At 44.2% G+C, this 12,762-nt stretch overlaps 1 protein-coding gene across 1 annotated transcript in view; it reads left to right on the top strand.

Annotated features, from left to right (window-relative positions):
- The window catches only part of Trank1 (tetratricopeptide repeat and ankyrin repeat containing 1), a 78,311-nt gene that overhangs the window by 22,523 nt on the left and 43,026 nt on the right, over positions 1-12,762 (top strand). Inside the window, exons 2-7 of the mRNA XM_051140105.1 lie at positions 789-915; positions 4,517-4,667; positions 6,415-6,533; positions 8,254-8,337; positions 8,557-8,695; positions 11,242-11,373. Coding sequence (XP_050996062.1) covers positions 789-915; positions 4,517-4,667; positions 6,415-6,533; positions 8,254-8,337; positions 8,557-8,695; positions 11,242-11,373 — 752 coding nt within the window. The remainder of the gene's footprint in view (positions 1-788; positions 916-4,516; positions 4,668-6,414; positions 6,534-8,253; positions 8,338-8,556; positions 8,696-11,241; positions 11,374-12,762) is intronic.

The following is a 12,762-nucleotide window of genomic DNA, read 5'->3' on the forward strand; positions in this document are numbered from 1 at the left end:
TTGGCCACCTTCCAACTATGGCCCTCCTTACAAGCAGGAGTTAGAAGCTGGGGCCTCATTCACCCAGAGCCCTTGTCTTCCCTTTGATCCACCCAGTGGGTTCAAGTACAGTGGAATTCCCTGCCTCCAGCCTGGAGAGACCACTTACCTACAGCCTGTTTCCAGGGTTGGCAATGGAGACTGTGTAATTACGTGTTCTGAGCAGTCCTTCCTCTGCTGTGGCATGGGTGTGGGATGTGTCCTGCCACATCTGCACTCTTGAAAGTTGTGGCAGGAATGCCTTCCCATCCCCATCTTTATGGCATCATCATTTTACATTTTCTCCAATGTTGTCTACAAATAAAAACATTTGTATCGATCAGTGTGGGGAATGGAATTAAGATGTTGAAAGCATTTGTCATTAAAAGTGTGAGCAGAAGCTGGGTGTAGTGGCTCACACCTGTAATCCCACCACTCAGGGAGGCAGAGGCAGAGGCCTGTGAGTTCAGAAGCCAGCCTGGTCTACAAAGTGAGTCCAGGACAGCCACAGCTACACAGAGAAACCCTGTCTCAGAAAAAAAAAAGTGTGAGCAAGTATTTGGGAGCAGGGAAACATAGGCCTGTACATTGTAAATGTTCCAGTCTTTTTTTAGGGAGTTAAAATTGACAGATCTTAACATGCATAACAGATACCTCCTGCTAAAACCCTCTGCCCGGTGACAGCAGCCAGCTCCAGAGTGGTAGCCTTTGAGGACTGTCCTTTACAGAGTGATGGCTTCACTGATTGCTGCCTTGTTTCTTGCTCACAGGATGCCCCCTCGGGAATTGGCTGTGCTGCTGTGCAACAAATCCAATGCATTTTACAGTCTTGGGAAATGGAACGAGGCTTTTCTTGCTGCCAAGGAGTGTCTCCAGTGGGACCCAACCTATGTGAAGGTAAGAGTGCGTTCATCGCTCCTCTTCTCTCCTTTTAATTTGCTTTTTTTCCTTCTTGTAAAGAGAATATTCTAGAAAGGCTTCTCTTTAAATGCACTTGCTCTTCAGACAGAAGTCCATGGGCTGAGGGACCCTTTCTCCAGAGGAGCTAGGTACAGGGATGGTGAGTGTTGAAACATACTGCCTGAGGAGAGTGGAGCCCGACTCCCTGCTAGCTGGAGTTCAGTGAGAGACTGGAGGACCTCATTTAGAAATGAGATAGTTAGACAAAGATGCTTGATCTGCAGGTGGCCTTTACTTTATTTTAGCAAGGCTTTATTTCAGATAGCAGTTCAGTAGAATCAGACCCTTTGAGGGGAGCAGGGAAGTTCCAGAGGCCAGTAAGGCTGTTAACAAAGGTCAGTATATGGTGTGTGAGTGTGTGTGTGTGTGTGTGTGTGTGTGTGTGTGTTTCTTTTCTTTTCTTTTCTTTTTATAAGAGTCTCACTATGTATCCCTGGCTGGCCTGGGATTCACAATATAGACCAGATTAGCCTTGAACTCAAAGAGATGTGCCTGCCCCTGCCTCCTGAGTACTGGGATTAAAGATGTGCACCAGTATGACTGGTCTGGCAAGTACTACTTTGATGCTTTTTCAGTTGAAATGTCCTGAGTGCCCACCTTGTAAGGCAACTTCATCACTGGTGTTTCAGGATACACAAAAGGAGGGAGAGACATCATCTCAGACCTTGAGTAATTCATACTCAAACAAAGAGAAGAATAGCATGGAAGTAAAAGACGAGGCTTCAAGTTAAACAGGAGTCTATAGCTATCTGACATAGTAGACTGTGACGTGTTAAGTTAGCGATCTGGGAAAGGCTCCTCCATAAAGCAGGAAAACACCAAACATTAGCTTTTTCATCACAATCTCTGATGTGCACTACAGATCTAGCTGTCAGCTCAGGGTCCTCAACTGTAAAATAAGAGGATGTTTAGGGCTTCTAGAATTAAGGAGAGACGGAACAAAGTTGTTGGAAGCAGAACACAATGGGAAGAGGTAGGGGCTGGAGCTATGCATGACTCAAATACTAGGAGGAAGGCGTGGATATCTTGCATTGTAAGTAGGTATTGACCATTAGTACACCTAGGAAAGCACTCCTCTCCTGAGCTATGTTCCCAGCTTAGAGGATAGATACTTTAGAAGCTACTGAGCTTGAAAATGGAAGCACGTTTCTGAGATTCTTCTCAAGGGCATGCCACGGTGGGGAGTAGTTGGGCCCTGCTTGCCTTCCCACTGTTGTGCCTGTGGCCTGAGGAAGTTCTGAAGGATGCTCCAGTTTCCTCCTGCCTTTATATTCTCAGCTCCTGATAGCACAGCAACCAGAGCCGTGCTCCATTCTTACTCAGAGCTCCTAGGCGGCTCTCTTGTTCTCTCCCTCTTACTGTTCTCTGTAGTAGAGGAAAATGCTAGCCCCCTTTAGCTCAGTGGCTGGAGCCCCAGTGGATTAAGATGAGGAAAAGAGCATAAATTTTACTTGTTACAATTTTTTAGATTAAGAATTTCCTAGAAGATTCTAATGAAGGGGACAAGCCCAGAAATTTATGTCTTTTTGTTTAGTTTTTTTTTTTTTTTTCAAGGCAGGGTTTCTCTGTGTAACAGCCCTGGATGTCCTGGAACTTGCTTTGTCACTTTGTAGTCCAGGCTGGCCTTGAACTCACAGAGATCTGTCTGCCTCCGCCTCTCTAGGATTAAAGACATGCACCACCCCTGCCCAGCGTAGTTTACGTCATTTTTTTAAACAAGAGTGTGGAGTTGAAAGGAACCTTAGGTGTAGGGGCCGCAACTTGTGGGGGAACCAATGGGAAGTAAGAGGTGTTTCTGGAAGAAGGATTATGTGCCTTCACCTCAGTGCTGAAGGTTGGTCTCTGTGATCCAAGAGCTTCTTTAAGCGAGGTGATTGACCCTGTGTGAGGTGGCTAGGGACGCTCCAGGAAGGCTTTAGGCTGCCTCTTTTAAATCACAAATGCCTTCCTCTTAAAGTAATTCTCATGCCACAGCAGCGTTTGGGGATGGCATACTCCTGTTCTCTTCATACCTACAGAATAAAAGACAAGATTTTAGGTCTGAGGAAACAGATAAATGGGAAATTCTGTGCCAGCTCACATGGTGGGAAAGCAAATAAACCCAACACAGTACAAATGTAGTTTTCCCTCTTTTTTTCTAGTTGTTACCTAAGTTCTTTAGATGTCCAAAGAAAGGCAATAAACACCGAGAGATCAAGGTTAAGCGGAATTTTAAAATGCTTGCCTTTGCATGACTCCAGATTGTGAACACTTCCTGTTAACAATGACAGGAGTCTTGGGGGATCCCTGCCACTGTAGATGACTAAACTGGAGAAGGCAGTGCATTCTTATGTGGAGTCCTGCACCTGTATGTATGTAAAACCAGACCAGTCTCCCTCTTAAATATTATTTTTTGTATGTATGTATGTATTCACCTATTTATCTACCTATTTATTTATTTATTGTGTGTGTGTGTGTGTGTGTGTGTGTGTGTGTGTGTGTGTGTGTGTGTGTGTTGGGAGCGTGATTGTGCCCTGATGTATGTGGAATCAGAGGACAGCTTGTGGGACTTGGTTCTTTTCTTCTCTTGTGGGTCTTGGACCTGAGCCCAAATCATGCTTGGGACGATGAGGAAACCCCAGGCATGCTTGGGACGATGAGGAAACCCCAGGCATGCTTGGCAGCAAGGGCCTGTACTCACTGAGCCGTCTTGTTGTACTTTTCTTCTATTTAGAAAAAAAAGTTTTTGCCTCTTGTTCCTATTGCTTATCACACAGAACTCAGCAATACTCAATGCTTATCACACAGAACTCAGCAATACTCAATGCTTATCATTGCGTTTTTTTTTCTTGCATACTAGTGAACACTGTGTCTACTTGGAGTGAAAAGAATAAGGAACAACTTCTGTGTTTACGCAGAAGTCTCACTCTTTTCCTGAGCAGCAGTCATGGGACACTTTTCATTCTTCTCCTGCCCAGACTGTGATTAGCAGTATGAACAATAGGCCAAAGACACGGCCGGAAGCAGCCTGCTTTTCTCCCTCTCTGTCACATTAGGAATTAGAGGTTTAACAGGTAAAATATATCAGAAAAACATGGCACAGAGTATAATGTGGGAAGCCTGAGCCTCATGCTTGTTGGAAGCCCTTCTTGGGACTGAGGGGGTGACTCAGTGGGAAAAGTGCTTGCTGAGCAAGCATGAGGAACTCAGTTTGGAACCACCAGTACCCACATGCCTGTAACCCCAGCACTAGCTGGAGAAAGAGCTAGGTGGATCCTGAGAGCTGGCTGGCCAGTTGGCCAGTCTTGCTGAAATGGTTCAGTGAGAGTTCTTAGTTTTAAAAAAGTGCAATGGAGAGCAATAGGGGAAGACACATGACATTGACTTCTGGCTTCCACACAAGCCCCCTTACCCCACATACATGGGGGTGGGGTGCGGGGGGGGGGGAGAGGAGAGTTGAGTTTGCACAGCGAGACTTATGGGGTTGGATTTTTCCACATTGCCGTCTTGCTTTTCTTAGAGGCAATGGGAAGACCACAGCTTTGCTTTGCCTTTCCAGGGATACTACCGAGCTGGTTACTCTTTGCTGCACTTGCTCCAGCCCTATGAAGCGGCTCGAATGTTTTTTGAGGGTCTACGACTTTTGCAGAGAAGCCCAGACCAAGTGCAGGTTCCTGATTTCCTTGTTGGGATCTTCACAACTATGAGCAGTAAGTCAAACTGGAGGAAAGTATTTTAAGTCCTTGTTTCTTACTCCAAATGCCTCATGGGAAAAATGAGTCCAGAATGTTCTTTTGGGGCTAATGTATTCAGTTGGAATGAAACTGGTCTTACCAGAAAGCATTTGGAAGCCTCAGTGGCTTGTGCCTTTTTAAAAACAGTGAAGTCCTGTTACACTATGACTCAGGGCTTTTGGAGTATTGTTTTATACCGTGTAGGTTTCCTTTGTCACTGGTTAGAGAGCTTCTGCTTATATTCCTTGTTGTAGGTGATTTTGTTCTTTTTTTTTTTTTTTTTTTTCTCTATCATACTTTGGAGACTTTTTAATTAAAAATTTAACAGCCTGCTTCTTTTTTAAAAAATGTATAAACCCATGTTTTGCAAAAAAAGTTGAATTCAAAAGTTGTTAAAGTTGGCTTTTGCGTCATGAGTCTGGTGTGTGTTTGAATCTACCTTCAGTGTAACATGATCAGCCCACTGTATCACACGAAGGTAAAATTCAAGAGCTACCAGAGGGGCAAGCTCCTGACGACGCTGCGATCAGGTAGTCAGTTCGACTTGTTTTGGACTGGCAGTTATACGGCCTAAGAGAAATAATAGAATGCAATCAACCACCGTACCTGATGACTCAACCTACATATGACTTTCTGTTCTAAACAAGACCATACACTATGGCTGTAGGCAATGAACACTTACTATCCATTTTAAAGAGATATAGTAGATGAAAGTGGAACCTTCATCAATATTTAAATTATTATTATTATTATTTTGTTTTTGAAGACATGGTTTTTAAACTAAAGCTCATTCAAGCAGACTTTTGACTAAACGTTGGAACTTGACCACAGTTCGGTAGCACTCTGGAACCTTGGGAGGTTTTATCCCCCTCTGAGCTTGAAAAGTGTTAACTTTTTTGTAACATGAAGTATGGGAAGAAGAAAAGATATGTGCACACATGGGACAGAGAAATTCTGTGTCTTGGAGCATGGATTTATTATTTTGAAATCTTTTTTTTTTTTTGAGATGTGGTTTCTCTGTGTAGCATTAGCTGTCCTGGACTCACTCTGTAGACCATGCTGGCCTCGAACTCTCAGAGATCTGCCTGCCTCTGCCTCCCGGGAGTGCTGAAATTATAGGTATGCACCACCACTCCCGGCTTTATTTAAATATTTAAATATGAGTTGGTCTTATACGTAAGACAGATTGTGCACATGTCAACACATACTCTGACCTAATGTAGCCCAGTATAAATAATACATTGACTAGATGTCACATCTATAAGGATCTGTAAGGTGGTGGCCCAAAGAGCCATCCTGTCGCTGCTGCTGGCCCAGTGGAAGAGTCAGATGCCCTGGGGTTGGTCAGCTCTGCTCCTGGCCTAGTGGGGTGGGGAAGGGTAGGTCTGGCTCCTGTGTCAGCTGCAGGTGTCGAGCTGGATCTGAAGCCCTGGCTGCTAACCACAGAGCCTCTGTTTGCTCTTGCTGGGCGTGGAGATGCTCCAGCATTGGTGATTTTGTTCTTTCCTGTGACTTTTAAGTATTTTTCCTCTAATCTGCTAAGAGTTATTATTTTTTATTAAATATTATTATTCTTAGTGTGTGCACGCTTTACTTTGAGATGTATTTTCCTGCTGATGTCTTTAACTTACCATTGACTCTCTGTGGTCTGCATTGGGAACTGTTCCTCAAGGCTCTGACTTCCCTCACTTGAACGTTTCTAAACTATGGCATTTTCTTTCAGGTGACTCCATTGTTTTGCAGAGTTTCTTGCCCTGCTTTGATCATATTTTCACTGCTGGATTTTCAACAGAAGTGTGGCAATCTGTAATAGATAAGCTGGCAAAGAAAGGATTATGGCATGTGAGTACAGGAAGTTACTCTCATACTAGGAAAACACACACTCTGTTAAGTTAGTTTCTTCTTTGACCCCAAGAGAATGTAATGTGTTATTTGTTTATCTTGATACCAGAATAACTTATTAAAAACATTTGCTTATTTATCTCTGTGTGGGTGTGTGTACACATGCATACTTAATGCATGTGTGCCTCTGTGTGTATATGTGTGTGTTGTGTACAATATATGTGATGTGTACTTCTTTGTGTGTGCATATGTGCATACAGATGCATGTGCATGTGTGTGCTTCTGTGTGGAGGCCTGAGGCTGATGTTGAGTGTCTTCCTCAATCACTTTCCACATTATTTTGTTGAAGAGGATCTGTCACTGAACCTGGAGCTCATCATTCAGATAGGATGGTTGGCCCATGAGCTTCAGGGATTGGCCTATCTTCTCTTGCCTCATCTGGAGTTATAGATGCCTATTTCTGTGCCTGGACTTTTATGTGGATGCTGGAGACCTGAACTCAGATCCTAATATTTGCATGACATGCATTTTACCAAGAGAGCCATCTTCACAACTCAAGGTTTCTGTGTAGTTTTAAGAGATTGCTAGCTGGTGAATAACAGCTAAGTGAGATTGGAGGTATCCTTGAGACATAATGTTTCATTTACTACTTGAACCAATAATTTCTCCTTTGAGCCTCAGCTTTTCATTTGTAAGTTGTAGTATACAGTGTTACTTTATTAGGGTTTTGCTGAGAATTTAAAAAGAATGGTTAAGGGCACCTAGTGGTAATTTGCTCATGTGTGCTGAAGCTTTATAATGTGCTAAGCACTGAGATAACAGGTTTTCTTTTTCTTTCTAAATGTGTATGATGATTGCCTAAGTGTGTATTTGTGCACTACACCCGTGTCTGGTGCCCAAGGGGGGTAATAGAGGACATCAGATCCCCTGGAGCTGGAGTTACAGATGTTTGTGAACTGCCATATGGGTGCTGGGGATCAATATCTGGTCCCCCGGAAGAGCAACGAGTGCTTCTAACCACTGAGCCATCTCTTAAACTTCTGAGTTAAGGAGTCTTATAATAACTTGACATTATCATCCTACATGATTAAGGTAAGGCCCAGGAGTCCAGCCCAAGGGAGCAGGCCCAAAATCCAGGCTGTGGTGATGTGTAGGCACTTTGTAAGCACTGGGGACTGAGCATCTTGTAAAAGCCAGGCCAGTAGTCATAACTCTCAGAACCCTGAGTCCATTCTCTAGGCCTGAACAGAGACACTGGGCCTGTGGAGGTGGGCACTGGCTAAGCCAGGCTGAAAGGACCTAGAGCAAAATGTGGCCTTAGTCTTAGCGACTATGCCCCTGGTCCATTGGCAGGGATGTGTATGAGGGAGGCTGGGGTTATGCCTCTAGGCATGGTCATACAGAACCTGGAACTTGAGGTCTGTGCGACAACAGGCTGCCCTCATCCCCTGCCATGCTGCTTCATGTTAGAGAAGCTTGTCCTTAGTGGGTTGTGAGGGAATTAGAAAGAACTTTGCTCACAGTCAGCCAGGAAGGAACTTAGACAGAGAGACTTTGGTTATCATGGCTCAGGCTGACAAACTCTGTAGGTAGCTTTACAAATTAAATGAAGCTTGTTTCTTGCTTGTTGTCGTTGACTCATACAATAACCTTTCTGTTCTAATAACCTCTGTGGATAATGTTGCTATGCCAACCTTTTCTTGTTGTTCCTTACAAGCAGTCATTTCTACTGTTGTCATCAAAGAAAGACCGGCTGCCAAGCAATATCCATGTCCCCGAGTTGTCACTGAAAAATCTCTTTGAGGTAAGGGGGTGATTCTAGAAATGTGCCTTTATAGGGAGGAGGCCATGGACTTCCCCAGCAGCTGCTTCATTGCAGATGTGTTATTCCTGGTGCTTGCAGGCTGAGCATAACCAATGCAGGTTGTTCTGATTCAAAAATGTGAGGACGAGGGAGCTTAAGTTTAGCACTGATGTAGTGACTTCCGTGACTCTGCTAGTATATGCCGTTGTTTTTTCCCAGAAATATGCCTTCATTGGACTTTATGATAAAATGGAACAAGCACCCATGTTGGTCCAGTGGCTCATCTCCATTGGTGCAAAAATTGAAACCATTGGACCCAGCCCTCTCCATGCCCTCATGCGGCTCTGCATCCAAGCAAGTGAGTGCCCCCTTCACAAACCCACCTAGTGAGAGCCCGAGGGCTCTGCCCAGAGTCGAACCACTTGAAGCAGACTGTCTGAGCAATTCAGGTTTCCAGCGAGTACACAACATCTTTATTTCTCCTGACACCTAGTAGTTACCAGAGATCCAGCTTGTAAAGATTTTATGATTTTTAAGTTTTTAGACAGAAGGATAGAGCCCCAGATAGGGATTGGAACAGGTAACTTTGAGACAGAGGTAGCCTGCACAGTTCTGTGCCTCAACACGTTTTTCTCTTTAGCCCAGAGGGCCTAGCGCTGTGTTTTGGGACTATGGCTGGGAGATCCCTGAGAAGACCATGAGGCTGCACACTCTCTCCTCCTCTCTCTCTTCTTCCACCTCCCTTCCTCTTTCTCCCTTAGGATAGAAGGAAGGGCCTTTACACATGCGAGACAAGCTGTCTGCCACTGAGCTACTCTCACCCTCACACCCATTTCTAATTTTGAGACCATGTTTTGCTAGTTACTCTCTCTGGCTTTGAATTCATGTTATAACTCAGGAAGGCCTTAGAAATGTGTTCCTCTTTCATAATAGCCAGAACATGGAAACAGCCTAAGTGTCCCTCAGTAGAAGAGTGGATAAAGAAACTGTGGTACATATACACTATGGAATACTACTCAGCTATTAAAAACAAGGAATTCCCGAAATTTGTGGATAAATGGATTGAGCTAGAAATGATCATAATGAGTGAGTTAACCCAGAAGCAGAAAGAAGAATCAAATGGTATATACTCACTTATATCTGCATACTAGCCCAAGGGCATGTCCCACGAAAGCCTTCACTTACCAGGAAACTGGGACAGAGGGGGAAGGCATCCTATTGGACTCTAAATGAGAGACGCATGGGAGAAATAACAAAATAAAAGGATACAGATGGTCCTAGAAATCTACAAGAAGAACAATATGATAGGCAGATTTGGGCCCAGGGGTCCCGCTCAAACTAAGGCACCAGCCAAGGACAATAAAGGAGGTAACTTTAAACCCCTTCCCAGATCTAGCCAATGGTCAGAATATTCTCCACAGTTGAGTGGAGAGTGTGATATGACTTTCTCACGTACTCTGGTGCCTCACATTTGACCATGTCCCCTGGAGGGGGAGACCTGGTGGCACTCAGAGGAAGGACAGCAAGTGGCCAAGAAGAGACTTGATACCCTATGAGAATATACAGGGGGACGTAATCCCCCTCAGGAACAGTCATAGGGGAGGGGAATAATGGGAAAATGGGGGGGGGGAGAGGAATGGGAGGATACAAGGGATGGATAAACATTGAGATGTAACAAGAATAAATTAATAAAAAAAAAAAAAAAGAAAAAGAAAATAAATAAATAAATAAATGAAAAAGAAGGGAAGAAAAAAAAAAAAAAAAAAAGAATTGTGTTCCTCTTGCCTCAGCCTTCAGAGTAGCTGGGACTACAGGCCATGTGCCCCTAGAGCTAACAGGGCTGTCATTTTCATAAAATAGACCCTTTAAAGCTTCATCATTCGGTTTAAAATATTAAACATTTGAGTCCATCATTAACACACATACACTTACACCAATGCTTCAGATAGAAACTTGTGTTTTCTTGCCAGGTGTAAATTTGACATCTGCCTGGACCAGAAGGAGCCAAGAAAGCTCTGTTTAGCTCTTCCTGGCTGTGTTGTCTTCCCAGGGGGGGACTGGGCTGGCCAGGGCCTGGGGCTTTCTTCTTCCATCTTTTATTTCTGCTCCATCACTATCCATTCTATACACTTGAGATTCTGTACACGATGCTACCCTTCCTCTTACACAGGGATCGCAAGATAAACATTTAAAAGTGAAGTGTGACTAAAAGTAGTCTAATCCTGGACCCATTTTCAAATGAGACAGGTGAAGATTAGAAATTTGCCTGTGGCCAGGCGGTGGTGGCGCACGCCTTTAATCCCAGCACTTGGGGGCGGGGGCAGAGGCAGGTGGATCGCTGTGAGTTCGAGGCCAGCCTGGTCTACAAAGTGAGTCTAGGACAGCCAAGGCTACACAGAGAAACCCTGTCTTGAAAAACAAACAAACAAACAAACAAACAAACAAAAAAAAAAAAAAAAAAGAAAGAAAAAAAAGAAAGAAAGAAAGAAAATAAATAAATAAATAAATAAATAAATTTGCCTGTGTCCTGAAGTTCAAGGCCCTGACCTGACCTGTCTCCTCTTTACAATAGCTAGAGCCAGAAGAGCCAGATGCAGTTCAGTACATGTTCTCAGCTCCTTCCCGTGCCCTGCCTTGTCCTGCCCTGCCCTGCCCTGCCCTGCGTTGTTCACCCCCTTTCTCCTGAGTTTCTCCCCCTCAGTAAATCACATGGGCAAGAGTCCCTGTCATGCTTCTAGGGAGACCGACCTGCGATGACCACGCAGTGCTTGCCTCTCTTCTCACCTTTCGGTGGAGAGTAGAAATGTGTGCTGTAGTCCCATTTGGATCCCTTTGGGAAGCATATAGTTGCTTTGCTTTGCTGATTTTATGTAGAAAATAATATTTGAACTTATTTCTGCCTAGGGGAAAGTCAGCTCTTCATGTGGATAATGGAGTACAAGCCTGAGTGGAAAGGTCACATCAACCACAGAGATGATGCTGGCTGCACTGTCCTGCATGTTGCTGCTGCCCACTTCCCGGGATACTCCCTCAAGCGTGAGTAGGGGACAATATGCTGGGGTGTGCAGTGGACAATAACTGCAGGCATTAGAAAACCCACACATGGCAGGCTCCAACCCTTGAGCTAAAATGACTAGGAGAATGGGCTGTAAGTAGTAGGTGAGGAGAGTCATTGGGCTCCTGTACTCTTTTGACCCTAAGTGGTTTCTGTGGGGTCAAGTGATTCAAGAACATGCTTCTGGCTACATTTCCCCCACACCCACCCTTCCCATATGTTACAAAGGGCCTTGGTCTTATACTAAATCTGTGTTGGCTGCCTGAGATAAACCGTGAGCCAGGTAACTGACGGTAACTGACATGGTCTTTATGGTCCTTAGAACCTAACATGGAATTTCATCCTGTCATACACATGATGCTGTACTGGCCACCTATATGAGAGACTGGCATAGGTGAAGGGAGGTTGGCTGTGGTGACGTGGACAGCCTTGTTAGACTGTGAAGGAGGAAGGCTGTTCACTCCATGGAGCTCTTTGATGACACCGATTTCCCCAAACCTTCAGAGACCCATCAGTATCTGCTTTCTGTTGGTTACATAAGAACCATTATCACCTCCTCTTCCTCTTCTTCCTCCTCCTCTACCTCCTCCTCCTCCTCCTGCCTTCTTCTTCTTTGAATTATGTGTGATGGCATATACATTTAATCCTAGCACTGGGAAGACAGAGGCAGGTGGATCTCTTTTGAGTTCGAGGCCAGTCTGGTCTATATAGTGAGACCTTTTCTCAAACAAACAAACAAAACATTTTATCTCTACGATCTCAGGGGTAATGAAATCTCAGGGTCAGTGGATGGAGGTGACAGGAATGATGCTTATGCCTGGTGATACTATTCTGTGGAGCAGATTTGGTGAGCAAGCAACAGTGGAAATAGGGATTTTTTTCTTTCTTTTTCTTTTTTTAAATCAACACTAAGTATATGTTTTAAATTTTTAATTATTTATTTGTGTATGTGTATGTGTGATGCGTGTAAGAAGAAAACACCTTTTGGGAGTTGATTCTCTTTTTTCCCCCATATGGATTACAGGGGTTAAGTTAAGGGTGTCAGCCTTAGTGGCAAGTGCTAAGTAGTCTTGCCTGCTCATGCAATGCTTTTTAAAACAAGAACCAGTTAGTTTCTATTGTCCATTTGATAGCCTTTACATGGGAAGGCTTTACATCCCTTTTTAATACTATAATAATTGTGTTAGTTTCCTGTGCTGTGTAACGAAGTTCCCTCAGTATGGCGGCCTGCAACGACACCCTTCCCTTTGTTGGATGCTCATTTTTAAGCTCACAGTTCCGTAGGTCTTGCATGGCGTGACTGGGTCTTCTGCTGATTTTTCAAAAGGGCTGAAATCAAGGTGTTGGCTTTGGCTGTGAATTCTAGGTCT

This window comes from Acomys russatus, chromosome 32 (genome assembly GCF_903995435.1).
Source record: "Acomys russatus chromosome 32, mAcoRus1.1, whole genome shotgun sequence".
Taxonomy (NCBI): Eukaryota; Metazoa; Chordata; class Mammalia; order Rodentia; family Muridae; genus Acomys; species Acomys russatus.